The 27,560-nt window shown below is 31.4% G+C and overlaps 1 protein-coding gene across 6 annotated transcripts in view; it reads right to left on the bottom strand.

Moving 5' to 3' along the window:
* The window catches only part of CNKSR2 (connector enhancer of kinase suppressor of Ras 2), a 270,600-nt gene that overhangs the window by 101,033 nt on the left and 142,007 nt on the right, over window positions 1-27,560 (bottom strand). For 4 of the 6 annotated variants that reach the window (XM_036226440.1, XM_036226444.1, XM_036226439.1 and 1 more), the window contains exons 9-10: window positions 13,130-13,276; window positions 3,163-3,296 (exon numbers count right to left, since the gene is read on the bottom strand). In XM_036226440.1, the coding sequence (XP_036082333.1) occupies window positions 3,163-3,296; window positions 13,130-13,276 (281 nt within the window). The remainder of the gene's footprint in view (window positions 1-3,162; window positions 3,297-13,129; window positions 13,277-27,560) is intronic. The other 2 variants (XM_036226442.1, XM_036226441.1) reach the window with 1 other exon arrangement.

The raw sequence follows: 27,560 nt of genomic DNA, 5'->3' as shown, positions 1-27,560 counted from the left end.
ACTAAATCATGACTATATAGCTACTTCTTAGGCAACATAAAGAAAATAAATATAAAAATCAGGCAGAATTCTATTTTCAGTTAGCTAAAAACTTTTCCTGAACAAATTACCTGGTACTTTTTGTTACTGTTAGTCCTCTGTCAAAAAGAAATTGACATTGCAATTAGCTTGGAAACAGCCCAAACCAACTCATGGCAGTGGAGTAAGGTTATGAATGAACAGACTTTTCTATTAGGCCTGTGACATAAATGTTAATGCAGCTGAGATCAGAGGGTGATTCGGCCCTAGTTAATTCACCATGCTCTATTTATGTGGGCACACCCTGTCACAGAAAATTGGAAGGGCTGGTATTGCTTACTCTATAATCTGAAAGAGAGGCCTTAAACCCCAAAGGAAGATTTATCAAACACACTTATATATAATTCACTCAATTAAATTTAATTAAGAAAAATAAAACCAAAAACTGCAGTGAAATAAACTGCTACATGTATTGTGTATATAAGCATGTGCCTGAGTGTGTATGTATTCACACCATGAGACCCTGAATAACTCAACGTATTAATTCATTCTGCTGTAAAGATTAAAAAAACTTTTCTTAATGTTATATATCTATACATGTTTATGATAAATCTATACTTTTGCTCTAAAAGGGATTTATGAGAACAAATGAAAAGTTAGGGTACTACTTTAGTGGACTCTTTACATTTAATGACTCAGTAAAATTAATGAGAAATTAGTGCTTAAACTTCATAGTTGTGCAAAGACCTACAAATTTTTTATTTTCACCACAGGAAAAGTAATTTGGTTAATATAAAACTGCACTATAGACTATGAAAATGAAACTGTATAAAGTTATAAGATACATAATAAAAACTGACCAAATTTCACTCACTTCGCATACCCAAGTGTTTTCTGTTATAAAGCAAAAGGCACTTTTGCAGCCACATTGTTTTATCTGGAATAAATGTGTTCAAAGAATTGTAATCACATGAAAGAAAAATCTACCTAATTTGACAACTAGCCCTACTATTTTAATCTTTTTTTAAGATGAGAAAGTTTCTATTATTTGTAATTTAAATTAACACCAATCTGCCTATCCTATGTAAATATTTTTAACATAGGAAAACAGATATGCTCGGATGAATTAAATTAGGTGAACCACATTCATAATCAAAATGAGAAAATGTAAAAAAAGTACAAAGGGCATATCTATAAAAAGAATGACGATTGTGAAAACTTTTATGAATATTACTTTAAGTCAAACCAAAAAATGCAGATAATTTATAAAGGTGGTGGTACAAAGAAGCATGGACTGTTCTGACTGTGCTATCTCAGATGACTATGTGAATGGGTAACAATAAGTTGACTCAGATATATTTAGAATAGTCTGTTAAATTACATACTAAACTAGGAATCATTTCAAGTGAGAGAATACACATCAATTATGAATTTTACTGAAAAGTATGGAGCTTTCAAACAATACTGGCAAAACAAGTACCATTATATTGATACTTCAACCTCTTACATTCTCTAATATTTTTCAACAGCATGTTCTAACTTTTTATTGATTTCAATATATTGCCTTAACCATATTTGTACCACTCTCAGAAGACAGAATGGGATCATTTTACTTTTTTGTCTTCTGAAATGTGTTTTAAATACTTTCTGCCTAGGAAGCACTTCCTTTTTAACAAGTTCCTCCCTACTCAAGAGAAAAGGAAAGAATATTAAAACACAGTGGTGATTTGATAAAAATAATCTTCTGATGTTTATCTGTACGTGTAGCCCTCTGAAGATTAAGGCCTCTTAATCATTTGCACTAAAATAAAAATCTTTCCAATTAAACTAAAAGCAAACCAAAAAAATAGTCACTTCCTATTTGAAACACACATGCTTTATTGCTCCTCGTGCAACCGTATTCGGAAAGTCTGATGCTATCTTAATAGGATTAAAATGCAACTTGTGTTTGACCAGGATGTTGGATGGATTTGTACATCTGATTGTAAATTTAACATAAGACTGAAAATTATATATTAGATATATTTGTGTAATGCCAACTTAGTAAATTATATCTTCTTATAAAACACTTTTCCACATCTACATTTAATTCTCAAAAATAAGACTTAAAATGTTTATAGAACTGACTATAGTTTTATTATTAGAAGACAATACGGTATTTGCAGACATGGCATGTTGTCATGTAGCATTTAGATTTTAAAATGTCAGTACCATCATATCTAATAGAATGAAATATTAGGTGTACTAAAGAATAATGAAAATTAATTAAAAACAAGGAATTTCAGTTCTTTCACAAACTGAAGAAATTTAACACTAAGCTTGAAAATAAGACACCTTAAATTATTGTTTTGAATGACTGTACAACTAATTTAAAAACTGAATCAAATTCTTTGTGATGGTATAACTATCCCCATTTAGTGCTGGCCCTTTTCTGCAATTTTTTGTATTTCAGAAGGTTCGATATCAGAATGCTTTTGGACAGAATGCATTATGGTATCAAGTTCTATTCTTCCACACCTGCCAGGAATTTTCAAATAGGAATCTGGAAATGAAATGGAGATAGTCTCAAGAAATCTAGAAAATAGACTTGAAAGGCAACTCATTCTCTTGCAAACCCTCTCTACTTTTTGAAAGAAACATTAGTGAAGCAAATCAAGTAGAATTGTAGAAACAAAAGTATTAGGGGAAAAAACACTCTCCCTCATCATCATCCAAAAAACCAAAAACTCTCTCATTAAATATATTTAAGAAGGCATATAAATTATCTATAACTTTCTCCTTTAGAACAATAAGTATGAAATGCTTCGAAGGAACCTGAGATTTCTAGGAGCTTCTTAGCCAAAGAACTTCACCTATTTATCACTTATTAAAATAATTCTAATTGTTATTTAATATTACTTTACTATTATTTCCTATTATATGAGATGTTTATAAGTTATTTGTGCATAGTATTTCATACATACTAGTTATTGTTACTAACCAAAGTGCATTCTCTATAAAGCAATGATTTTCCAGAATGTGTTCAGGAACCACAACTGAGAAAGTATTCAAGGTGTTCTTTGAGAATTTAGTTTACAGTTTACATGTAGTAGGTTAGTCTTTGTATAGAAGCTGCCTGGAACAATGTGATAGTTAGTTTTATACCTGGGAATATATGGTTCTGCAGGAGGAGGGGGAATGTAGAGATCCTGGAGGGCAGAGCTGTCTCTTTTGGTGGGTGTACTGATGGTACTGGAAGGCGTGGCAACGCTGCTTGTGGGACTTCTAGGTATAAGAGGCTGGTTAAAATGAAAAAGAAAATACATACGCACACAAACAACACACAAAACAACAACGACACATAGTTATCATTTTAAAATGATCTATTTCTGCAAAGTTTTTGAACTTGGCTGAAATCAAGAAGTATGTTATTTAGCACATGGATATTCATTTGGATCTCCAAAAATAAATAATGTATAACTTTAGAGGTTTCCACTTAGTTCCCACTCACTTTATTCTATGGTATAACCATGTAAAAGCTATTTCTAGTACCATGCAGTGTTTTATAGTAGGAAGATTTATCTTTGCTTCGTTAGAACCCATATTTGAAAGGAAGATAATAAAGAGTAACTTTCAAAAGAGTTATCTCACTCACATCCTGATTGATATACAACAAAGATATTTCAGACCTTTTCCCAAAAGATACACCATACTTCTAAGTTAGCAGAATATCACAGATTCTCAAAAGGTTACAAAAATGGAGTTTTAAAGGCTAATATGAGAGAATATTTTCTAGGAAAATGTACTTTTTCCATAAATATAAACAACTAATTGTCTTCCAAAGTCATTTTATGGTACATCTTCAAAGGTATGGTGATTAGTATGACATAATCATTTCACCTTTCATAGACACACACATTTATCATTGTTTAAAATAATCTTTAGTTCCATATCTATAGACCCCATTTTCATGCCTGTATTTAAGTATTAAATATGTTTTTTTTTTAAAAAAAATTAAGATAGTATATATACTGAATTAAGCAATACCTTAGGATGCATTAAGAGCACTCTCAATTCTAAGCTTCACAATAATTGGAAATGATCTTGAGGTTCAAAAAATTATCCTAAAGTGTAACTAAAATTCACAAATTTTCAGGTTTATCTTACAGATCTTTCTGATTAGCTACTACATATACAATAACATTAAAAATAAGAATTTTAGTGCTACTGCAAACACAAGAATAATGATCACAAAATGAACTGTATCTTCACATGACAAGATGTTGCCATTTTAGCCAGTATGAAAACACTTTGAGCATATCTATATAGACCCACAGTTCTATTTCTTTAACATGTATTGCTGGACACTCAAAAAATGGCATATTACAACTATTTTATATTGTGACAATACTTTTGTACAAATAAAAAATGTTCAAAAAGCCAAGCATAAATACAAGGTACAATGTAGGTCACTAGGGTAGGCTACATAGTTTATGACTCAGTTTACAGTTTTTACCTTCCTTGTTATACAGCTGACCTTAATAGCTTAAAAATATACATCCCGTCAAAATGACGGTTAAGTTTTAATCTACGTGGAATAGAACTAAAGAGAGAAGGGAAAGATAATTGATCATTTATTTTGGGGCTCTGTAATAGTCTATCTCATATGATATTCTATCTCATATGACATTAAAAAGTCAGAAACTTCATGTGTTGAGAAATTTTGTTATATCATGAAAGTATGCAGTAAAGACTACTATGTTTAACTATGCCGATGTTGGAATACTGTCCAGTGAAACTATGCATGTCTTTTAGAAACAAAAATTTATGGCAATGGGAAATCCTGAAATTATGTAAGTAACAGGGAATGCCATGAAGCCTGAAGAAATGAAGAACTATATTTTTTCTAGGGATGTATTATATGCCTCTACAATAGATCTTTGAATGATAGTCTTTAGATCAAGTATTAAGAGATAGTATAGATATAATCATTGTGATGTGACTTTATAATCGTTTTCCTCTCTGTCACAACACCTTAGTATTAAATACAGATGACATCAAATAATGAGCCTGACCAAAATTTCACCATTATAAAAATGTCAAGAAAACATTAATTACACAGTACATTACTTTCCAAAACTTGCCAAAAGATGCACTGTGAGAAAAAAACTTATATTTGGTATGCTTTTTAAATGCTCCAATATCTCTTAAAGTATTCTAATACAACAGGTGAACTTAAAAACAAATTCTAAAAACATAAGCACTTAAAAAATATAACTTAAAATTTTGTTCTCTTTCTTCTCTTCTAAGGTCGCTATTTCTATTTTGAAGACTTCTTTCCTTTCATTTTACCTATAGAACTACAGATAATTTTTCTTGGTTGGTACCTATCCTTGATCTTCCCAAAGAGGAAGGAAAGAAAGAAGGAAAAAAGAAGTAGTAGTCAGTGGTTACAAGTATATTTTAAATGCCCCTGACATGGAAAGATTAGGATAAACAAAATAATTTTTTCTACCTGAAATATTATGAAGATTGTCTATATATGCATTTCCCCTTCCAGGAAATTTAGATATTAGCCTTATCAAATTCCTTCAAATTGCTATTTTTTTCTAGATTTCTATTTTTAGCAAGGTATTGCTATTAATGTCACCAGTTAATGTAATTAGCTAAATTAGCAAATACATAGAAGAAAAAACTCTGAAATATGTTTAAATAGATAACAGGTTTGATTGTACCAGTTGGTTCAATTTATTGAACTGGTTAAAAAAAACAACTTGTTCTTTCAGAGGAAAAAAAATTAGTCAATCCTGTTGTTTAATTCAACTGGATATTATTTTATTAACTGGTAAATCATAGAAAACATTTCAGTTGGTTTATCACACAACTGTCATTTGGCTAATTAATATGTCCTGTGTCAAGTAAAGCACATGGTAAATATTAAAATATATTCAGCATATTTTTATCTATTAATTGTACTATTTTGTCAAGCTAATCTAAACTAAAAAGCAAACATTCTTCTTCAGAATCTCATTAAAAAATCGACATTAAGCAATAAAAAAAGTATATTAAAGTAGAAGCTTCATGGGAAAATGGAAATAGCTACCTAACCCCAAAGGAAGTCTTTGTTATAATTTAAACTTATAATCTCTCAAAAAATTTTCTAACTTTGAACAAGAATTGAAAGAATACAAAAATTAAATGACTAAAAGAATGAAAGGCAAAATTTCAATAAATAAAGCACAGAATAAATGATGCTATTAGCTAAAATTATCAGTGGGGAACTCCTAATTGTAACAGATGGCATTAAAATTACACCTATCACCAACAACCATTTATGTGCATGAAAATACAGAGTGACAAATAAAGCATCCCTCAAATCAAAAAAGGTATTCTCTCAGCACTCAAAATTTAATAGGCATATTTTTTAGTTTCAGAAAAAAAATTCTAAATGTATAAGTATCATAATACAGAAGGATAGTTTGTCCTCTCTTGGCAATATCTATTTTCAATTATTTGTTCATAACAGTATAAGAAAAGCAGTTACTACTGTATCATTAAGAATTTCCAATTTAGAATAAAAAGTAAAAATAAAGGGTAATTTTTTTTTATTTTACCACTTTGATTCTTTCTCTTATATTGGTAATATCTGTATGAGAAGAGAATTAAGAACTATTATCACTTATGAATAAAAGTACATGGGTATTTTAAGTCTGCATCTTGTGACTCAAGTAAGCCTGAAGCTTCAGTATGACTTGATCCACTATGGTATGAAATCATGAATGACATGGATCCATTTTACATTCCATACAAAGGGGTTTATTTCTTGGAAGGGCCTTGTCATAACATTTAGTTTTCAGATCAAAATGGTCCAACCTCCAATGAGTCAGTGAAGCTCCAACAGGGAAGATGCATTTACATTTATGTTACACTCCTAAAACAAGTATATGATAGATTTCTGGGGGCACTGGTATGCATCTCTTAAAATATACAAATCCTAAAAAAAAAGTGATCATATGCATCTCTTCAAATGTACATATATAACCTTAGGTCAATTCACGATAATTACCACTGTCAACAGGGCTCAGAAATCTACTAGGTAAAATGCATGCATACATTTTTCATATTTTCAGGTTTGAAATATAGGAATACTTTCAATTTGCATCCCACAATGTAGTATGGCAAAAATCTTCCTCTGAATCATGAGTGATGACTTTAGTAATAACATCCTACTTATCCAGTTTAAATGTCTTTGGAAGATTGTGATTATTGTAAAATAAACTTTTCGGCTTTTGTAAAGGATCACTGAAATCTCACTTTAAATCCTCTGATGGCTCAAGACTTTTCCTTCTGTCCCCAATTCTAACATCTATAAGGTAACTAAGCACATCTCGAAGATATCAGTGTACTTCTGAAACCCCTATGGTCTTAAGGACTATAAGAAAAGAACTTCCATACTAAAATAAGCACATTTGATGTTGAGGTTTTACTTGAAACCATTTACATTTTAACAACTATGAGCAAGCATATCTTAATTTAGTTGTCCCTCTGTCTGGTAAGTAACCCAGCTTTCATAGAGCTATAGAAAATCTTGAATGAAACCAATGACATAAAGAGTCCCAACGTTAAAGATTAAGATAGTGCATTACTCATCATGCAGTTATCTATAAAATGCACTAATGCAATTATCACAAAGACCTTGCTTTGCCTTCTAGGGGAAAATACCCATTGAAATATGAGTGATTACATCATGTATAAAACCTAGCCACTAATTTTATTTATTCTTATGAATAAGCACAAATGCATCTCAATGCTCCATTATTCTAGCACAGAACATTCACACAAGTCCTTACTCAGTTCAAACACATCTTTATTGTAATTCCCAACACAAGTACCAGAATATTGTTTTATGTTAGCAACTCTCTTCTTAGTCATCTAAACAAATGCCCCATAGAAAATGTATTCTGGATTTTGTGAGGCAAGACGTTGCATATAATATTTTAAGTTTCTTGATCATATAACAATGTTAGATCTAATTTGGAAATTTATTGAGCATACTTTTTCCTGGGTAACTTTTTCTTTAGTAGGAAATTATTTGAAAAGAACCTAAGGAAAGTACATGTATTCAAAATACTCCCACTTGGTTTTTTCACAACTTCTCCTAGATATGAATTTATAAACACAAAAGAGTCTTCTTTTATGAGCATGTAATCTTCTCTTTCCTATCAGACTACCAAGAAAACAAACATTTTTTTCCAACCGTGGTCTTAATTAGGAAACCATTTCTGTATAGGTTAAAAAATAGACATATGTGCATAAAAATACGCATACAGTTACACAATATACAACTAATAAAGATGTCACACTACAAAATAGCTTTTTCCACTGAATCATCATTGTGCTGAGACTACTACCAGTATATTTATTCTTATGCTGTCCAGTCTTATTGGCATAGTTAATACTGCAACATTAAAACTGGACTTCCAATTTTTTTGAATTACAATAAACATCATTTTTAGAATGTTAACTAAAAAAAGAATGGGAAACTAAAGAATAAAGAAATTAAAAAAAAAATTGCATTACAGGTGATTACATGTAGTCTGTGTTAACTGAAAGCATTTGGCTGAAAAACACAAATGTAATTTAAATCCTTTAATTCATTTGCTTAAACTATTGGTGAACAAAAATTTTATGTGACAATTGCTTGCAGCTATTTACTAACTTGAGTATGAAAAACATAATTGTTTCTGCCTCCCAGTCAGAACAATTACATCTTTAGTTAAAATTTATTTTCTTCTCTAGTATCATACCTAATATTAGTTATCTTCCTCTTCAAAACACACCTTTAAAACAAAACTCTCAGAAATGTGAGCTTTGTTACTATTTTTTTCAGTTATCACAAATATAACTTTGATGTTAAGATAAATTATATTATTGCTTATGCTTTTTGATTGTTACAGAATGACTTCAACCATATCTGTATGTATTTGAATTGTAACATAATCAATTAGTGTTCTTCAGTTGTTACACTAGTTGATAGACAAAATCAACTGCTATGACTATTGGCTTTCCATTTATTTTTCCGCTCAAAGTTAAATATCCTGTAAAAATTGCATGAAAGTAATGCTAAGCAATAAAATTTTAAGTAAAAAGCACAAAACCACACAAGAAACTATCACATTGATAAAGATTTTTGAATTAGAATACAGTTGAGGAATGACACAGCTTGATGTTATTTTATATAAAAATGCGTTTAATGAAACCTATTAGCATGATAAATTCCAGCATTGATTTTAGTGATTATTTCTGAGATGCATTCTTACCAAAAAAAAAAAAGCTGAGTTCTTAAATGTTTTTAAGAATTGATTTCATTCAACATTCTTGTCAGTGTCCAGCTAATTCTCCCATACATCTCTTTTAAGAAGAAAATGACACCATCTGTGCATGCTTGTGACCTACACACACTAAATTTAAAACCACAAACATCAAAAAATATACCTTGAGTTTTATCCATACTTCCCTGGGATTTTTTCATTGAATTGGAAGAACTTGACCATAAGCAATCACCATGCTTACCAAAATCCAAGACATTAGTAGAGAAGGCTACTAAGAACATGTTTTGAAAAACAGTTCTCACAAATAAGGGAATCTCTGGTTTCCTTTGTTAGAATAAAAGATTCTTTCTCAGGTAAAACATCTTTACTATTTACAAATGAGTACAGATGACAACAGAATTCAATTCCAGATTAAATCTGCTTGTAGTATTTGACCAAGGTATCTTTCAATTTTATTGCAAAATGTTTGATAAATCAGGAATTTTAAAAAAAAGAGCTGCCAAATTTCATGAAATGTACTAATGAAATTGCTCTGTGAGCATGAAGCTGAATTGTATGCTTTTGTTTATTTGGCTATAATTTCATGATTTTCATAAGAAATTCCAAATCAAAATTCACCATTACAGTTGATTAATATAATAAAAGTTACTATTTTAAAAAAATATTTTTAGAAATAATTTCTTTCATTAAAATGTGGATTATTTCTTAACAATCTTCTACCTTAGGGTAGATATAGTTATATTTTATTTGTGTAGGTATAAATTATTTCCTTATTAGTTTAAAAAATAGTTATTCCTTATGTTAGAACAAAGTTGACTTTTTTGGGATGCATGTCTTAGTGTCTACCTACACACTATACAAACTTTGCCATATTTTATCTGAAAATGCTAGTAGGTAAATTAAACCTGGTATAAGAAAAAGATGAAGTAAACATATTGAATTAAATAAATGCCAGATTGTTTCTTTTTGTACCCTTTAAATAATGTTTAGTAGACTATTGGTTTACCTGATGAAAAAAGAAATGACCTATTGTCTAATTCTTCAGGTTTGAACACTGGAGATTTATTTTTAGGTGAGTTAATGGGCATTTTAGTTCCAATGTATTTGTATACACACTAGAAGCAAAAATACGATAATGGTGCTCGTGTCTGCATAAAGGATTGTCGCTATATTAAGCACTTATGTTTCACATCTGAGGTCTTTTCTTAGCCACTAGGAAAAATATGTGGACTTAGGCAAAGTAACAAAGAGTCCAAGACCTCCTGCAAGACCTTCTCATCTCGTGATTTCTTTGACTTTTTCCTCTCTGGAGGCTGTCTACCTTCAATCTACAGATTCTGGTACCCTCGGGTTTTGTCCATCTTTCGTTGTATCAAGATCTACATTTGATAAAAATTCTGACCAGATGGTTTCCATTATGCTTACAGTGTCTTCATATTTTAACATAGGCCAACGCCTCAAGATAAAGAAAGAACTCAGTGATGGTACAATTCCAGGTCTTCGAAACGGGTTCCAGGGAGATTTGGTGGTAGTGCATGAGAGGACTTATTCATTGCCCTTACTCCTAATATCTTGTTTTACCACCACTAGGGAAGTATTTAATTAAAATGCATACTCTTTCTTTTGGTCTGTAAAAAGTTCAACCACTGAGGCAATTTTCGAAGAAATTGAAAGCATGTCCCCGCCTCCTCCTATAGTATTATTTATCTATAAGGGGTTGAGCTTGGAAAACACATTTTGAGCAAACTAAATTCAGTTGAAATAACAAATTTATAAAAATATTAATACATATAAACACTTATATAAATGCTGATGTTCTTTTATCTGATTTCAGCATTGTGGAAAAGGGAATCTACAAATATACTCAGAATAACTGAATATACAATGGGGAATAAATATAATTAGTGACTTGATGAGGCATGTTTCTTGGTATTTGGGGATGGACCTAGAAAGTGTGCCTTAAAATCTATTATAATTATAATTATATTAGATTCATATAGATTTATATATTTATAAATATAATATTGTAATTAAGGAATGATGTGAGGTCATTTGAATAAGTCTTCATTCTCTAGCTTTTAATACACACACTAAATGCATATGTAGCAAAAAAGAAATGCTGGTTTTCCAATTATTTCAGCATTTTATATAACAATTGATTCTTAACTACATACTGTCATTACCTTAATTTTCTATTTTGTGCTTATGGAAAAGATCTAAAAGAGGACCAAATTATCAATTATTTTCTAGAGATATTCCCTCAGAGTTCATGTATCAACATGAAACTAGTGTCCTTTTGGTGTTCAACGTGAAATAGAAGAGACTAGAGAGAAATCGTTAAATTTAACTACACATATATAGAGAAGAAAACCTAATGGCTGAAAAGTGTGGGCCTCTTCTTCATGGTTCCACCTCTCAGACTTTGAAGAAGGATCTTTAGGGAAGACATATCAATAGAAAACTAGAGAGTGAAACGACAAAGCAACTTATAATGCAGCAAGAAAATAAAATGATGTGATGGGAAAGTCTGATCTGTTCATCTATGGCTTAATGAGTCAAACATCAAACTCTGAACTTTAATGACCATCAAAAATCTTTGATAATAAACATATATTGCAAGTCAAATGTATTTGGACTTATTAATACAGTTTTACATATATTTATTTGAAAATTAGATTCACATTAAAAATTTAAAGACCTTAATGTTAGAACATTTTATATGCTTTTATGTTATTTAAGTATAATGCAACTTTGAGGCCAATAAGTAGAAAAGCTTTAAATAATGAGAAATCGTTGTAATCTATAAGGCCATTCATATGTAATGGAGAATTTAGGATTTTAGGGGGGGGAATCTAAGAATGGTATAAGGTACTAGTATAGAGCTTAACATCAATTTATATAGCAGTGATAATAATGACATTTTCATTTATTATTTTTCTTTTTAATCTGAATAATAGTCAGTGTTCTATTTCAATGGTCAATTTAAATTTTTAAAAAGTAGATTTCTAAGAAAGGTCATAGCCTATTTTAGAAATGCAGGTTTTATGAAGGACAAAAATTTCTCTATGATGTTTTTAAAGATTATATACTGACTGAAGTGGAAGAAAATATATTGCTTCCTTATCTTTCATCAATCAGAATCATATTTTTATAATTTCCTAGATAACTCTGCTTCTTAATTAATATAATTTATCAACATCCAGAGTAATATTTTAGAGTAATGTTTCAGGCTGAAGAAAAATACAGAATTGTAATGCAACAATTTCCCTATTTTTGCCACCCTAGAGGATGGAAAAGAGAAAAATGATCAGTCGGGAGAATGTAGTAGGTACATTTTAATTACTACCTAAAACTTCCTTTACCTATTGTTCATAAATAACTATTACTATTTTATGACCTGATTTAAAAGAATTCTATAAACTGGCATCTAGTTTCTTCAAGAAGTGTATGTAGGTATAATTTTTAAATAGAAGATTACATAAAATATAAAACCTTTCATTTTTATTTCTATCCATATTTTGCCTTGAAATAATGTGTGGTTTTTTTTTAAATTATGCTTTTAAATGTTTACAAATTAAGGCAGAGTTCTTTATCATTTGGGTTTTGGTTATAGAAACTTTCATATTTTATCACAATTAAGCCTATTAGGATAAGCTGTGAAGAGATCATTTCATAAACAAATTTTCAAAAGCATACAAGATTAATCCATATGCTGCTGAGATGAGGCACAATAAAGAAGCATTACTGAGATAATCTATGGCTAAAATGATGGTGTATGACTTATGATTAAGCTTCATTACCTGCAGAGCAAGGGGCTTCCATCTCATATTTTTCAGTAAAGCTGGTGCTGAGGTAAGCATGCTCTGAGGTCGCTTTTTCAAAGTTAAGATAACACCACTCGGGTCCTCTCGTAGTGCATTCACCAAATTTTTCAACTGCCACCCCACCTGGTAACCAGCAAAATCATTACAATAAAATTGAGGTACAATATTCAAAGATTTAATGTTTCCCCCTTTAATAAGATTAGTAAAAAAATGAAAATCACATAATTGGTGCACCATCCTATCAATTTTCAGGAGATATATATTCAAGAAAGAAATTTTATCTTCAAGTTGATTAACCATATTATTGCATTAGAGTCCGTATCATTATGAAATAACCTAATGGACATTTACCATGTCAAAGTAGAGTCTAAAACAGTATCCTACCAATGGAGTAATTTAGAATTTAAAGAAATTATATCATCATTAATGTTGTGCAAGGTCTAGATCCAAGCTCTTTTCACAAATACAAGTTAAAAATCTTCATGCCTGAAAACAAGGATTTGGTGTGTCCTGAGCTTACAAACTACACCACATGCTTTCTCATCACCATCTTTTAGAGATATGTGGTACAAGTGTCTCGAAATAAGACTGACATTATACAACCAATAGCTGGTACTGACACACCAACACAACATTCTGATGCATGGAAGATAGCATCGACAAAATAAACCTTTTACCATGCTATAAGATAGGATAAAAAATAACGAGGCAATACTACTCCAGTGCAGTACTATAGAAAAATGTATTCCAAACAACCCTATAAACTTAAAATATAATGTGCTATATTTAAGGAAGCCGTCTATTTGAATATCACCTCAAAACATATTATATAATTAAACCAAAGTACTTGATAAATGTCCTAAAACCTAGCTCAACTGTTATCCATGTTAAATTACTTCACTCATTATCCTTTTAAAATTTTGAGCACAGGATAACTTTTGTTAGTTTGCTTTTAAGATGGACTAGATATACACTTACTGGGTAACTAAAATCCTAGAACTATGCTTTAAAGAAACACATTTAAAATATTTTTTTTTTGAGGTTTAAACAATACATTTCACATTTCAAAGAAAGAAACTTTTATCCCAACTCTAATGGATTAGACTTTCCCAGGATATCTTATAAAAATACATTGGAGCAAAATTTATCCTGGATTGCAAGCAGGATTTAGCAAATGGTCTTAAAAGTGATCTAGTTTCTTCCTAGGCATCCAAAAGAAAAAGGGAATGTGTGCTTTGTCTGTTATTCACCATGCTTTTGCCTGAAAGATAATGCTGGAAAGAATGAGCACTTCCAACAAAAGCAGCACAGATCCCCAGAGACTACAAGGAAGAGGTGCTCTGGGCACAGGCACTGTTGAATAATAGGAGACTTTGGTTTATATAATGAATGAGGATTCATTAAATTATAACCTCCACTATAGCTGAATTGAGTGATGGTGAAGAAGAGTTAGGATAAAAAAGAAGCGAGATGTTATAATGCCTAAAACCTCAGAGATCTCAGATATTAATCATTAGGATACTTGCCTAATATGAATAAGAAGCTGCCAGTTTTTAAAAAGTCACATTAATGTAGATTAATTATAGTAATGAAACTGGTCAAATGTCTTTTATTATATATAAGTGGGGATTATTATGCACCCAAAGGTATACTATATTGATTCCGATTCCTCTGATAGCTAAGTAGCATCCCTATGGCCATTTGTATAAGCCAAGAGTCAAAGCAAAGTGAGTTTAAATCCAAGTGCTCATTTTGCTTGCCAAAAAAAATATGTGAGCAGATTTTGAGTTCCAGATTTGGAGGGAGAAAACATACTGTTTATACAAAGAGTTTATGAACAACTTATTAATGATAACCACATTTTATCATTTATTTATTCAAATAATTGCTAACTATACTAAAGCGCTCAATAAGATGGCAATATCTTTCAGCATATCTGTTATCAATAATGAATTACACAGATTTATATTCATAGACTTCATTTTATTCTGATATGATTATGTGACTATTTAAAAATATTAAAGGCTAGATTGTATTTTCCTGTGTAATGTTCAATGCAATTTTTCATCCTGTTTTTTTCTAACTTTTTCTGTTCTTTTTGAATACACAATTCCAAAAAATAAAATTATTTTTCCATGAGAAAGTGGAATTATTTTTAGATAAAAAGTAATAATTTGGTTAATTTTAATTTTTATAGTTGAATGTTATTTAATGGCAGAAAATTATATAATTTTACTATTTTTAAATCAGCCTTCCCACTCTCATCAATATATTAGCAACATTTTAAACAAAGTAAATAAATATACATCAGAATCCATATAAAGTATATACCTTTGGCTTCTAAATTCTACTTCTAGTACTATAAGGAAATGATTGGAGAAAAGCACAAGGATAAACGATCAATATGTGTGTTGCAGTACTATTTAAACACATCAATAATTGTACATTATGTAAACGTCCACTAGTAAGGAACATAAAAATTGTGTAGAAAAAGTAAGTCCTAAAATAGCAAATGTAATTCAATTCTACTTTTGTGAAAAAAAATGTATATGTAGAAAACATAGGAAAATGTACAGTATTATTAACAGCAGTTACATTAAAGGGGATTAAAGGCTAAATATGTATTTTCATCTTTACAATTTTATTTCTGAACTTTTAGCAATAAATGTTATTTTTATAAACAACAAAATCAAAGAAATAAGTGGACCTAGCCATGAATATTAATATTCCAATTAGAAAATGGTGAATTTTATTAATTACTTAATTAGGATGGTTTGTTATGAATGGGAAATTTCCATAAAATGTGCAGAACCAGAAGGACAACACTATTTACAACAGGAAAAGTTAGTGATGGGGAAAGCATTTCTGCTCTGTGCATTATACTTCTAGATGATTAGCAAAAGAAAAACAAATTTATTATTCGGTTGTGTTCAGTAAGTCAAGAGCTAAATTATCTGGTTGAGTTTTTATTCAATGAATGATTTCAGTAAATACTTGTGCTAAATCAGGTTCACATAGGAATTAATGACAGAGAATAAAGCTGGCTGAGTATATATTATATATAACACTTTTCTCAATATTATAGGGAGGTTTTAGCTCTATCAGTCCCATCCCAGTACTCGCATACACATAAACAGCAACCAGACCTCATGGCTCTTATTCAAATAGTCCTTTTTTATCTTTATCCTTTCTCAAACTCCCTAATTTGGACAATCTCTTTATTATTTCCTATCTTCTCTACTACATATAATGCTTAACAATTGATCCCATTTATTGGATTGTACCATGTTCTATTCACAGGCAAATATGACATGGTCCTAGAGCTCCAGGAAAAATGATTCCCAGCTCTGGTTCTGTGATATTCTAACATACCTTCAGCCATATAATGAAATGTACTGAATTCCTGAAACTGATTTATTTAACTTTAACAGTTCTGGAGATACTTATGGTTGACAGATTATAGGGGGATATAACTAAATGGTATGATAAAGTGAGGGAAGTATGTATGATACAACTTTGAGAAATTTGGGAGCCCCCTTGTTAGGGGTCAAATGTAATGGTGTACATGTATTGAAATTGGTAAAATATATCAATGCATGTTAACCATTTTTCAAGATTAGTTTTCCATTTTCTCATTTAAACTTCTGGCTACAGTTTTAAAATATAAGGCATGATACACCTGAATTAGAAACCATGTTAAGATATATGAAAAATAATTTGGGAAATAATTGTAAAGTATTCTTTACATTCGCTACAATGAAAGACATTTTGTACTGGGAGATAGAGGAAGCTTTGAATGAAAAAAGGATCCTAGTAGACACTAATATAGGCATACGATCCACTAATATTGGAGAGAATTAAATAAGGTAAAATTTTTAAAGAGATAATGGTTATGGATACATATGAAGAAAAACATTTTAATGATCAAAGACCACCATAAAGGAACTGGCTGACTTGTGAAGTAGTGAACTCAACAGCAAAAAAAGATGTTTCAATATTCTTGCGTGGGCCAAATGATTACATTTCCAAAGTTACAATTTTCATTCTAACTCTAATACACAGAATGGGTAGGAAAATGCAAATAGATCATAAGACAACAGATTAGCTTGAGTAAATAAAAGTGGTCCTGGTACATCCCTGATTACTTGTCCTCTATTGTTTCTTTTTCCTCACAACCAATAAATGCAGGCATTTCCTATAGGCTAAGCATCAGAACCCTTTCTAATACTTTATGTGATTTTCTTAACAATAATCTTTTCTCTTCCCACAACTTCTACTAACAACTTTCTGTATAAGATTTCAAATCTTTCTATCTTTACTTCCTATTAAAAACTCAAATGACATATATCCAACAGTTCAGTTAATTCATACTAATAGCTTACTGGATAAAGTACCAATAATTCACTATGCCAGATTCTTCATATCTATATTACATTCCTTTTATTTATGTTTTTTCTTTTCATTCTTACAACAGCCCTATAAAGTAAACTATTAAACCCATTTTACATGTGAAGAAACTGAAGCAAAAAAGAGATGAACTCTTCTTGGGTAAGAATACAAATATAGTAAGCGTTAAAGCCAGAATTCACATTCAAGTCTGTTTGATTCTAAAGCACAAGGCACTATGACAGCAAGCATCCTCCCCTAAATATATCATTGGTAGTTCAAATGAACGTAACACTTTAAAAATCAAACTCATCCCTACTCTCATTCAACAGCAACAAGAAAAAGTTCCCCAGTACCCGCTCAAGTTTGGAGTATGGACTCACCTATGACCATCCCCCTAGTCCCTTTTAAATCCGCATGTCCTAAAGAATAGATCCTAGTAGCTAATGCCTCTTCTCACTGTCTTAGTTCTCGGGTACCTAATTGCTAGACCTATATTAAAGTGCTAACTGGTCTTTCTGAATCTAGTCTTTTGCAGCTCCAAAATACCACTGTAGTGTAAATGTTCTTCCCTTCAAAACCTTTGAAAAGCTCTCCAAAGACACAGCTAAAGAATCAATTCCTCAAATAGGTCCTTCATCAATATGGCCATAGCAGCCTCCTATTGCTTCTCTTTAATGTGGTTCTCAAACTTTAGCATGTTAGAATCATGTAGAAGGCTTGTTAAAACACAGATTGCTGTTTCAACCTCCAGAGTTTTTGATCCAGTAGGTCTGAGGTGGGGCCCTATAATTTGCATTTTTTTTACATGTTTCTAAGTGATGCTGATACTACTTTGTGAACCACATTCTGATAACTGCCATAGTAGATGATGAACTTCTTAAAGCAGTAACTTGCCCATGTCTATTATATTTTAGGTGTTTAATATGTTTTTAAGATTAGATAATATAATTTATAAAATCAGTACGTATTTTGTGCCTTCCATAAAGTGTGGATACAATGGTGCATACAGTACAGTCTGAACCTCATTATTAAGCAGGGGGAAGAGATGAGTGGGTAAATAAACAATTTCAATAAAGTAGGAGAAGTAACTCAAAAGGATGCATCCTAAGTTGAATATCTTAGGGACTGGACAGGTGAAGGGGATGTGGAGGATAAGAGAGTGAAGAAAGCCATGAGACAAACTATCACTAGTTTGAGCAACTTTCAGTAGTTCAGTATGGGTGGAAGAGTTGGTGGACTAAGTATATGTTCTCCTCAAACACTGAGCTTTTTCCCTTGGCCATATCTTTGCAAAAGCACTCTTCCTTCCAATTGCAATTTTTCTCCCACCTATAAAGTCTTACTCATAATGACTCACATTAAATATAACATACATCGCAAAGCCTCTTACAGGTAGAACCATATTTTCCTCGTGTGAATCTCGTAGGACACTTCTTGGATCTTTCTAGTGGCATTGTTTTTCACACACTGCCTCTTATAAAAGTTGTGTGCTTTTCCTTACCGCGCCCCCCTCCCCTAAATCCACTCTACTTACCCTCAAAAAACTGGATTTTGAGGGTTTTTTTCCTTTTTCTCTTATGTTAGTTTTGGTACAATGGTTAGGCATTTATACAATTTCTGAAGTGATCCCCCCAATTAGACTAGTATCCACCTGGCACTATACATAACTATTGCAGTAATAAAGACTGTATTTCCTATTTTTTGAGAATTAAAAACCGAGTCTTATTTGTCTGGATAAACCTGTAATCGATAAGGGGCATTAAAAATGGTACACACATTATTTGTTAATAACTTGAGTGCTGAGATGATATGGTGACATGAGAATGTAAATGTTTCAGAGATAATATAGGGTCTTCGAACTCCAATGGGGGATTAGTTTTGTATGTAAAACCAAGATGTAGCATTAAAATTTTCTCTAAATGTAATGTACTTGATACTAAAGCTATATTATTCTTTATTCCAAATTTCAAAATGAACTCTCATATAAACATTTGAAAAAAAATAGTATTTACATTTTGAATACTCAAGACCTAAAGTCATAGTGATGTGATTATAATACCATAACAGTAGATACAGTTTGTATTTGTCATAGAAAGATTTTGCTTTTTCATTCACATTATATAAACACTGTTAAGGTTTTTTCCCCTCAGAAAAATAGTTTGTAGCGGCTGTAAATAGTCCAAGTTTCTATTTCTCAATACTTTAACAGAATATTTCATTCGCATTAAGTTCATGGGCTGGAATGAACCCCTTAAAAAATACCATATGCATCTTACAGAAAATATGTCTTATTAGCTATAATGTTTTTTTTTTTTACATATGCCGAACTACTAGTATTATCTTCCTTATTGCCCACAGTAGCACAAGTCTGTGTCTCTAAGTAGTGGCAAGTTATATCACTTACTATTTCTATGGAATCCCTAGGTACATTGAAATGTATTTTATGTACAACACAACAGCATTAAAATTTCCCAAGAAAGTCTTTAAGGTATCCCAAGTGTTAAAAGGCAGAGGGGTTCTAAAATAAATGAACAAACAAAATGAAAACAGACTCATAGATACAGAGAACAAAATTGTAATTGCTAGATGGGATTGGGCTGGGGGTGCTGGGTGAAAAAGGCGAAGGGTTAAGAAGCACAAATTGGTAGTTACAAAATAGTCATAAGGATGTAGAGTGCAGCATGGAGAATATGGTCAATGATATTGTGGTGACTGTGTAGTGTTGGGTGAGTGTTGGACTGGTCGGGGGTGGGGGGTGTCACTTCAAAAATTGTACAGATGTCTGGCCACTATGCTGCACACCTGAAACTAATATAAAATAATATTGGATGTCAACTCTAATTAAAATTTTTTTTTGAAAAGCAGAGGGATTCTGCTTTCTTGTGGATGGGGCATGTAACTGTTCTTATCAGGATGAAGTAGACACCAGAGGTTCCTAGATGAAAGGCAACATAAGTGGGCAGGTCCTTGGAAAATTTGGTTGTCTGGATTAGGTGCACAAGAGGCTTTGGGGTTGGTACTAAAGAGATGAGACTTCCTTTCTTCTAGATACATAGAGGGAAGAGGTTGTCTATGACCTCTTTAGGACTTTCCCTAGCCTATCTGATTTCCAAACAACAGTTGGTAATTATTTGACCAACATATGAAAAAACTCCCTACTCTATGGCCCCAAGTAGTCAGAGTTACAAATAGGCATATTTATTTGGAGTTATAAGAAAGCACTTCTATACCTAAAGGCAGGAAGATACACCATTTAAAAAATATTTTCAAGTTATTATCCTTCACAAGACAAAGTAACAATTCCTTAACATTTACACATACTCCTGTGTATTCACACTCTTACTCATAGGCTGTTGTGTATAAATGATACCTCTTCACAAAGGAAGTTCCAGAGACTTGAGTTGTGCCTATATGACTGTCTGATGATATGAGTCACGCTATACCCAAATGCCCTTCTGCTCTTTTTAAAAGCACCAAAGAGACTTAATTCAATAAACCACTCATCACACTGCGACTGACGGCACTGTCTTCGTCAAAGTTTTTGGTCCTGAGATATTTATTAGAGTTCTGTTCCTTTGTATTATTAAAAAGTTATTGAAGTATCTAATAAATTCAACATTTGATGCCACTGACAGCCTCTTCAGCAAAACGAGCTATGTGAAGGAAATGTCAGGCAGTTATAAACATTTCTCAAGTAATGAATTTTGATATACAATATCTTTCAAAGATCCTAGAACTACTAAATCTTGAGTATCAATCGACAAACTTCACCTTCACCTAAATTATTTTTTTCCACAAAATACTAATAAAAAATTCTTACAATATTGACCTAAAGTTTATTTGGAGATATCCTAATTTTGCTCTTCCACAATTATTTGTTTAATGAATAGAACTAATTACCCATGTTTCAAATATAAAGGAATATAAGCTGAAAGGTACACATTTGGTTAAGTAAATATATGCAAAAAAAGTGATTTTAAATTCTAGCATAAAGTAATTTAAATAGGTAATTCGGAGTATTCAAAATGCCCCAACAAGTATCTATTTTAAATAAAACCTTAGAATTGATTTTTTTACAAACATGACTAGAGAGATTATCTTGGGAGAAGATAAAAGGAATGAGAACTTGAAAAAAAGAAATATGGAAATTAAAAGTTTTATTTTCATTAAGAAAACATTCCATACTTTTACATCTTTATTCATTGAAGCACTCTTCATCTCACATGATCCTTAACTTTAAAAGGCACTGATCCAGTGAAATAAGACTACATTAAGGCATTTTTTAAGGCACTTGTTTTTTATGTGGCTTAATTTTACAGTAAAACCTTAACCATGTTGAGCTACTCGCAATTTGAATTTACATGTTTTGGTAATTAATATTTTCATGTGAATTTCACAGTCACATATATAATGTATGTAAATATTACATTTAAAAAGAAAGCACAGAGAACATATTTTCTCACTGCTAAATATGGGTAGGGAGTCCGAGAGAGAAAGTGAACTTGAGTGCTACAAGAAGCTAGTACTTTTCCCCCACCTGTTGCATACCATCTTCCTGGAGTCTTTTTCTCCATAACCAAGAAGTTCTGAGTGCTAAATCAGAATTTCTTCATTGACTCATGAGGAAGTTCATGGGAGAAAGAAAATAGTAATCATAGTTTTTTGCTTTAAGTTTTATGAATCACCCACATAGTTTTCACCAAATGTGATACATTTCCATATCCTATTATGTGCATTATCTCCAGTTAACTATCACTTATAGTAAGTGCAACCTTTGTATCACTGACGTCTCTACTTCAGTGTCAAGCTGATTCAAAAACTATGGGTAAAGTTTAGTATCTTCAACACACAGTTCTCTTTCCCTTCTTCCATTTCACTATGGCGTTTGATAATGTTGCAGTCTCTGAAGGTCAAAGGTCTATTTTGAGGGCTTTATGGTTTACATTTGTATATACTATGGAAAACTGAATTGACGCCAATTTTATTTTTATTTCATCATCATTCATGGGGTTCTTTAATTTCTTCCAAACATAAAATTATGTGAGTCTGAAAGCCTCCGCTAAAGGGTCCATGGAGGAAGAACACATCAGAGTGAAAGGCTGTGGGAGCGAATCTTTGAATACACCACAGAACCTCACTCCCCCCGAAAAACAATAACATATTATAAAAGAACCATACTAATACAGGTTTGTGTTTGCAAATATTTGGAAATCATTACATTTCAGCTATACTTTCCTATATTTCATTTCTGTTCTTCTTACAAAGATATTGGAAATACGTGTATTTTAAAATAAAAAGAAGAGTCCTAGTTGCCAAAGCTAAGGGATGAAACAAAGCATTGTTATCTAAAAATCTATAGTTCTTATTTTTTTAAATTAAGTTTATTGGTGTAACATTTGTTAATACAATTATATAATTTTCATGTGCACATTATAATTCGACATCTATATATTCTATTGTGTGTTTACCACCCAAAGTCCAGTTTCCTTCAGCTACCATATAGTTGATCCTCTTTACCCACTTCACCCTCCCCCATATCCCCCCACCCCTTTCCCTCTGGTAATCACTAGTCTATAGTCCATGTCCACGAGTCTCTGTTTGTTTGCCTATTATTAAGAATTCTGAGAAAGAATAAAGAAAACATCTATACGTATGAAAAAAATACTTAAATGTAATTTAGAAATCCAAATGAAAGAAGTACTTAAAAAGTAACCAAAATCCTAAAATTCAAAAAGCACCATGCTTAAAAATTTACAACTTTGCTATGAAAATTTTTATATCATTTACTGGTATACATTTAACAAATATGTGTTTATTTGAAAATACTAGCAAATGCTGCAATAAAAGTCATATTTATCAAAACAAAACCAAAGTATGTATATATATGCATATATATAGCTAAATAAACAGCATCTAAATATTTATTAATAAAAATTTAGTTTAAGAACTTCCATAATAGCTGTAAATACTTTTCACTGTAGAAGTTATCTTTAAAAATCATTTTACCAGAAATCCAGCAACTCAGACAAAAAAGGTAATTCAATGTCCACTCTAAACAGGGTCATAGTGAACTTTCTCTGCCATTTGTCTCATTAAAAAAAAACCCTTATTGCCTAGTATTAGGATGATAAGATGAGAAGAAATGTAAGACTAATCAGTGACTACATAAACTTTCAGCCACCATGCTGATCAGAATTTAGAGGATGAAACCTATATTTGAATCCTAGGGCTAAATAACATAAAAAGAATTTAAGATTATTAATAATTTAAGATTTCACTTGAATTTCCTATTTTATGGTGCTCTAATATGATTCTCTTTCATGCAATAATTTTTATCTTCATCAGGCAGCTAAATGTTTTCTATTAATTCCCCTGCCACCAGCACTATAGACAGAAAGTGGACTAGGCAACAGTGACTGGCTGACTTTTGCCTTTTTGATAGTGGTTAGAAAAAGGGCTTTGGTTATTGACATTGACTAGTAAATGAGTTGCACACTTAATAAGCCAGAGCAAATAAGAACATTAGCCAATAGACACATTTTAAACATACAAAATAATCACTTATAAGGACACCTTTTCAAGTTCCATGTAAAATAACCAGATCATATTAACTGTATGCTGACATTGAAAGCTGTAGCCTAATAAAAAAAATAAATTAGAGTAACCATTTTTAAAAGCAATTACTCTTTTCCTGGTGAAGCTAGTAAGACTTTCCCAATAAGAAAGAAACAAATCAGGATGCAGAGATCTGCAGAGAAAATAAATTGGTTAATAGGAAGTTACCATCATTAAGGCATCATACAACCTAATCTCTTTTATATAAAGACTTTATATAAATTTTAGTTTGATAACAGAATAATAATTAAATATTATATTGGATAATAAAGTAATGAATTGATTTCTCTAGGCAAAATAAAATATATTGTTTATATCAATATATGGCACTTCAAAACCAGTTTCTATACATTCTCATCAAATCTACAATGTTCAACGTAAAAAAAAATCTATGATCACCTCAAACTACCCACTATATAAGATAGAATCTGAAATAAAATATTACTATTAGTAACTAAAAACTATGATGCATTGTTTCCTTTAATTTTTGGTAAATGTCTCCATGATTTTCTTTCCTTCCAAAAAAAAACAATTTACTTGCACTCTTTTACAATGCCAATTCCTTAGAATCCCAACAAAGTTATTTTAGGGTAGTATCATAACCACTTATTAAGTAATACGTTAAACACCATGTTGATATGGTTAATCTCTGTACTCCAGTAACATCTTGTTTACAGGAATAAGATGTGAGGTACATCAGAGATATTGCCATTTGAGATATCAGTTTTCAATATTTTAGAAAATTACAAGATAAATACTTTCTCCTTTCAGAAAGGAGAACAGAAAAACATAGTCAAGAAAAAAAAGAACTGAAGAGAAATAGTCAAGTGAGAAGAGATGAAGACGGTAAGAAAATAGAAAATGAAATTAGAGGAAAAAATCTAAAAAATAAAGGCAATAATTTAGTAAATTAAAAAAAGAGAAAGCACATCTGACGTTAGCCAATATCATGGTATTGATTCCACTCAATCAGTGGCTCCTTCCTGCTGAAGTCCGGGAGCAGGGTGGGACCCTAAGAGGGAGGGAAGGGAAAGCTGGGCTTTAATGTGTCACCACGCTCTCCAGCCATTCTGATTATGCTGTTATCCCTTTTTGAACAACACTCTACTGTTCTTATGTTGAAGGAACAAGAGGGTGAGGATAGCATCAAAAAGGAGAGACTAGAAGTAAGAAAAAGAGAATTAAGGGAGCTGCTTCTGAGGATTATATAAATGAAGTTAGAATGACCTTTCCAGAAGACTCAATAGTCCTTTAATTTGTTTCTCCCTCCCTCATCACCTTCAAGTCCTGTTCAACAATGTCTAGCGTTTGGGGCAGGGCAGCGGAGGCGAGGGGGAACAGAACCTACTAGCTTATAATACCCATCTTCCACTAATCAATACCCAACATCCTATTTTCTGTGGTCTATCTTCTTTTTGACTATCCCAACCTGGTTATTTTGGATTCCAGTAGCCTTTATAGACACATCTATCAAAACATTTCTTGACAGAATGTAGTCACCAAGTTCCAGAAGACCTTCCAAAACAATCGTGAGTATGTTTTAATATTTATACAAAATAAAGGGAAATTTTTTCAAATACTGGATTCAACCATCACATATCCCACTCTTTTCAACTGATATTTCTAAGAAGAAAATATCTGTTTTTAGTATGGATAGAATTTTTAGAACACTCATATACCAAAATTAGTAAGAACATGAAATTTAACAAATTCATTAGGAATATGTCCAAATAGATGACTATAAATAGTCTCAGCTAAAAAAAAAAGGTGTTAAAAGTGCATCATGAGGGCAGAGTTGCTGATTTGAACTATGCCGAGGTATCTCCCAGAGAGAGGGATGTAGTGGCAGATGAAGTGCAAAAAATCTTGGGAGATTGCAGCAGCCTTTGAGGAGTTGGATCTTCACTGGTGGGGAAGACATGCAATAGGACTCATTCTGCTTTGCTTGGATGTTCACGATTTGTTCTTCTTCCTACCTGGCAGTCACAGTTTCTCAGCCACAGAAGTATGTTCATTTGAAAAGCTTAAAAGCCACTTATAATAAAAAAAATATAGCAACATGAAAAAGGACATAAAACTTCTAGTTTCATTTCAAATAAGAAAGTATACTTTTTTGAAAAAGAGTGAACTCAAAACACACACATCTAATTGGAAATCTTGAAGATATACCATACTAGGAATTTCAAAAAATAGTACTTGAATTCATCTGTGATTCACTCAACTTTCTCAAATTCTTAAGGAAAAAATTCAAATTGCTTTTATATGTATTTTAAAATAATAATAGTTATCAGATTTTATATTGTACATTACTACCTGTAGCAGTAGCAAATTTTAGAATTATAGAAAAATACTAACTGGACTAATTAACATTTAAAATATAAGACTGAACATTTTTCTTTTCATTATTGAGTCTAAATTGTTATAGCATAATATCGACAATATCTCACTATTCTGGTCAACTAATTACTGAATTAAAATACTAAATATGTATTTCAACTGTATTAGGCCATGCTTCAATTGTAATTATTATATCATAACCAACCTTTAATGTCCCTGGCAATGAATGTAGGAATAGAAGGGGAAATTGCAGATTACAAATAATTTATACTTGTTTCAACTAATTTATCTATCTACCAAATCTTTCATAGTAACAAAACTCAGAAAATTTCCATTTCACCATCTCTGCATATTGTCTAGTAAGAAATTAAAAGCACTGTACAGACCACATTGTAGGCTACAGCAAGAAAAAGAGGGCAGAGCAGCCTGCATTTTATCAAATGCACCATTCTTGCACAAATATGCCTCTCACTTGAACACAAAGAAGATCTGGTAATTGATCATATTATTAAGGAAGGCTACTTTTCATGGAATTCAACCTATTATCCTGTCAGAGAATGTCTCTATTATCATCCAAAATCAATTTGTAGGTTCTAGTAACAGTCTGCCAAGAAATAGGACTTCAATTGGACCAACTGTTGTAGCAAATAAAAAAGGGAGGAAGGGAGGTTGGAAGTTATTTTTTATTCAGCTCCTAAGTATATCTGGCATTGTGATAGGTGTTTGAAAAATCTTATTTATCCAAAAGAAAGGAGTAAGGAAGTGACAGTAAAGTTACATTTCAACTCCATTTCTAATTTTAGTTCAGCTGATTCACTACCCCCGTTATGTAAATTCTCTCTTCCTTTCTTTTTCTCTTATCCTTGGCCCCACTTAATTTCTCATTGAATCCTGAGATTTACTTATATAATTGTTAGAATTATTCCCCTTTTGTTTGATAGTTATATAATTTGAGTTTTGGAAAAGAGTATAATAAAACTGAAGTAAGAGCATGGGCCTTAGAGTCAGAGAGCTTTGAGTTATGGATGAGTTAAATAATCATTCTGAGCTCAATTTCTACATATAC

Source organism: Rousettus aegyptiacus, unplaced genomic scaffold, assembly GCF_014176215.1.
Source record: "Rousettus aegyptiacus isolate mRouAeg1 unplaced genomic scaffold, mRouAeg1.p scaffold_m13_p_9, whole genome shotgun sequence".
In the NCBI taxonomy this organism is placed as follows: Eukaryota; Metazoa; Chordata; class Mammalia; order Chiroptera; family Pteropodidae; genus Rousettus; species Rousettus aegyptiacus.
The sequence above is the reverse complement of the archived record's forward strand: the minus strand, read 5'-3'. Positions and strand labels throughout refer to the sequence as shown.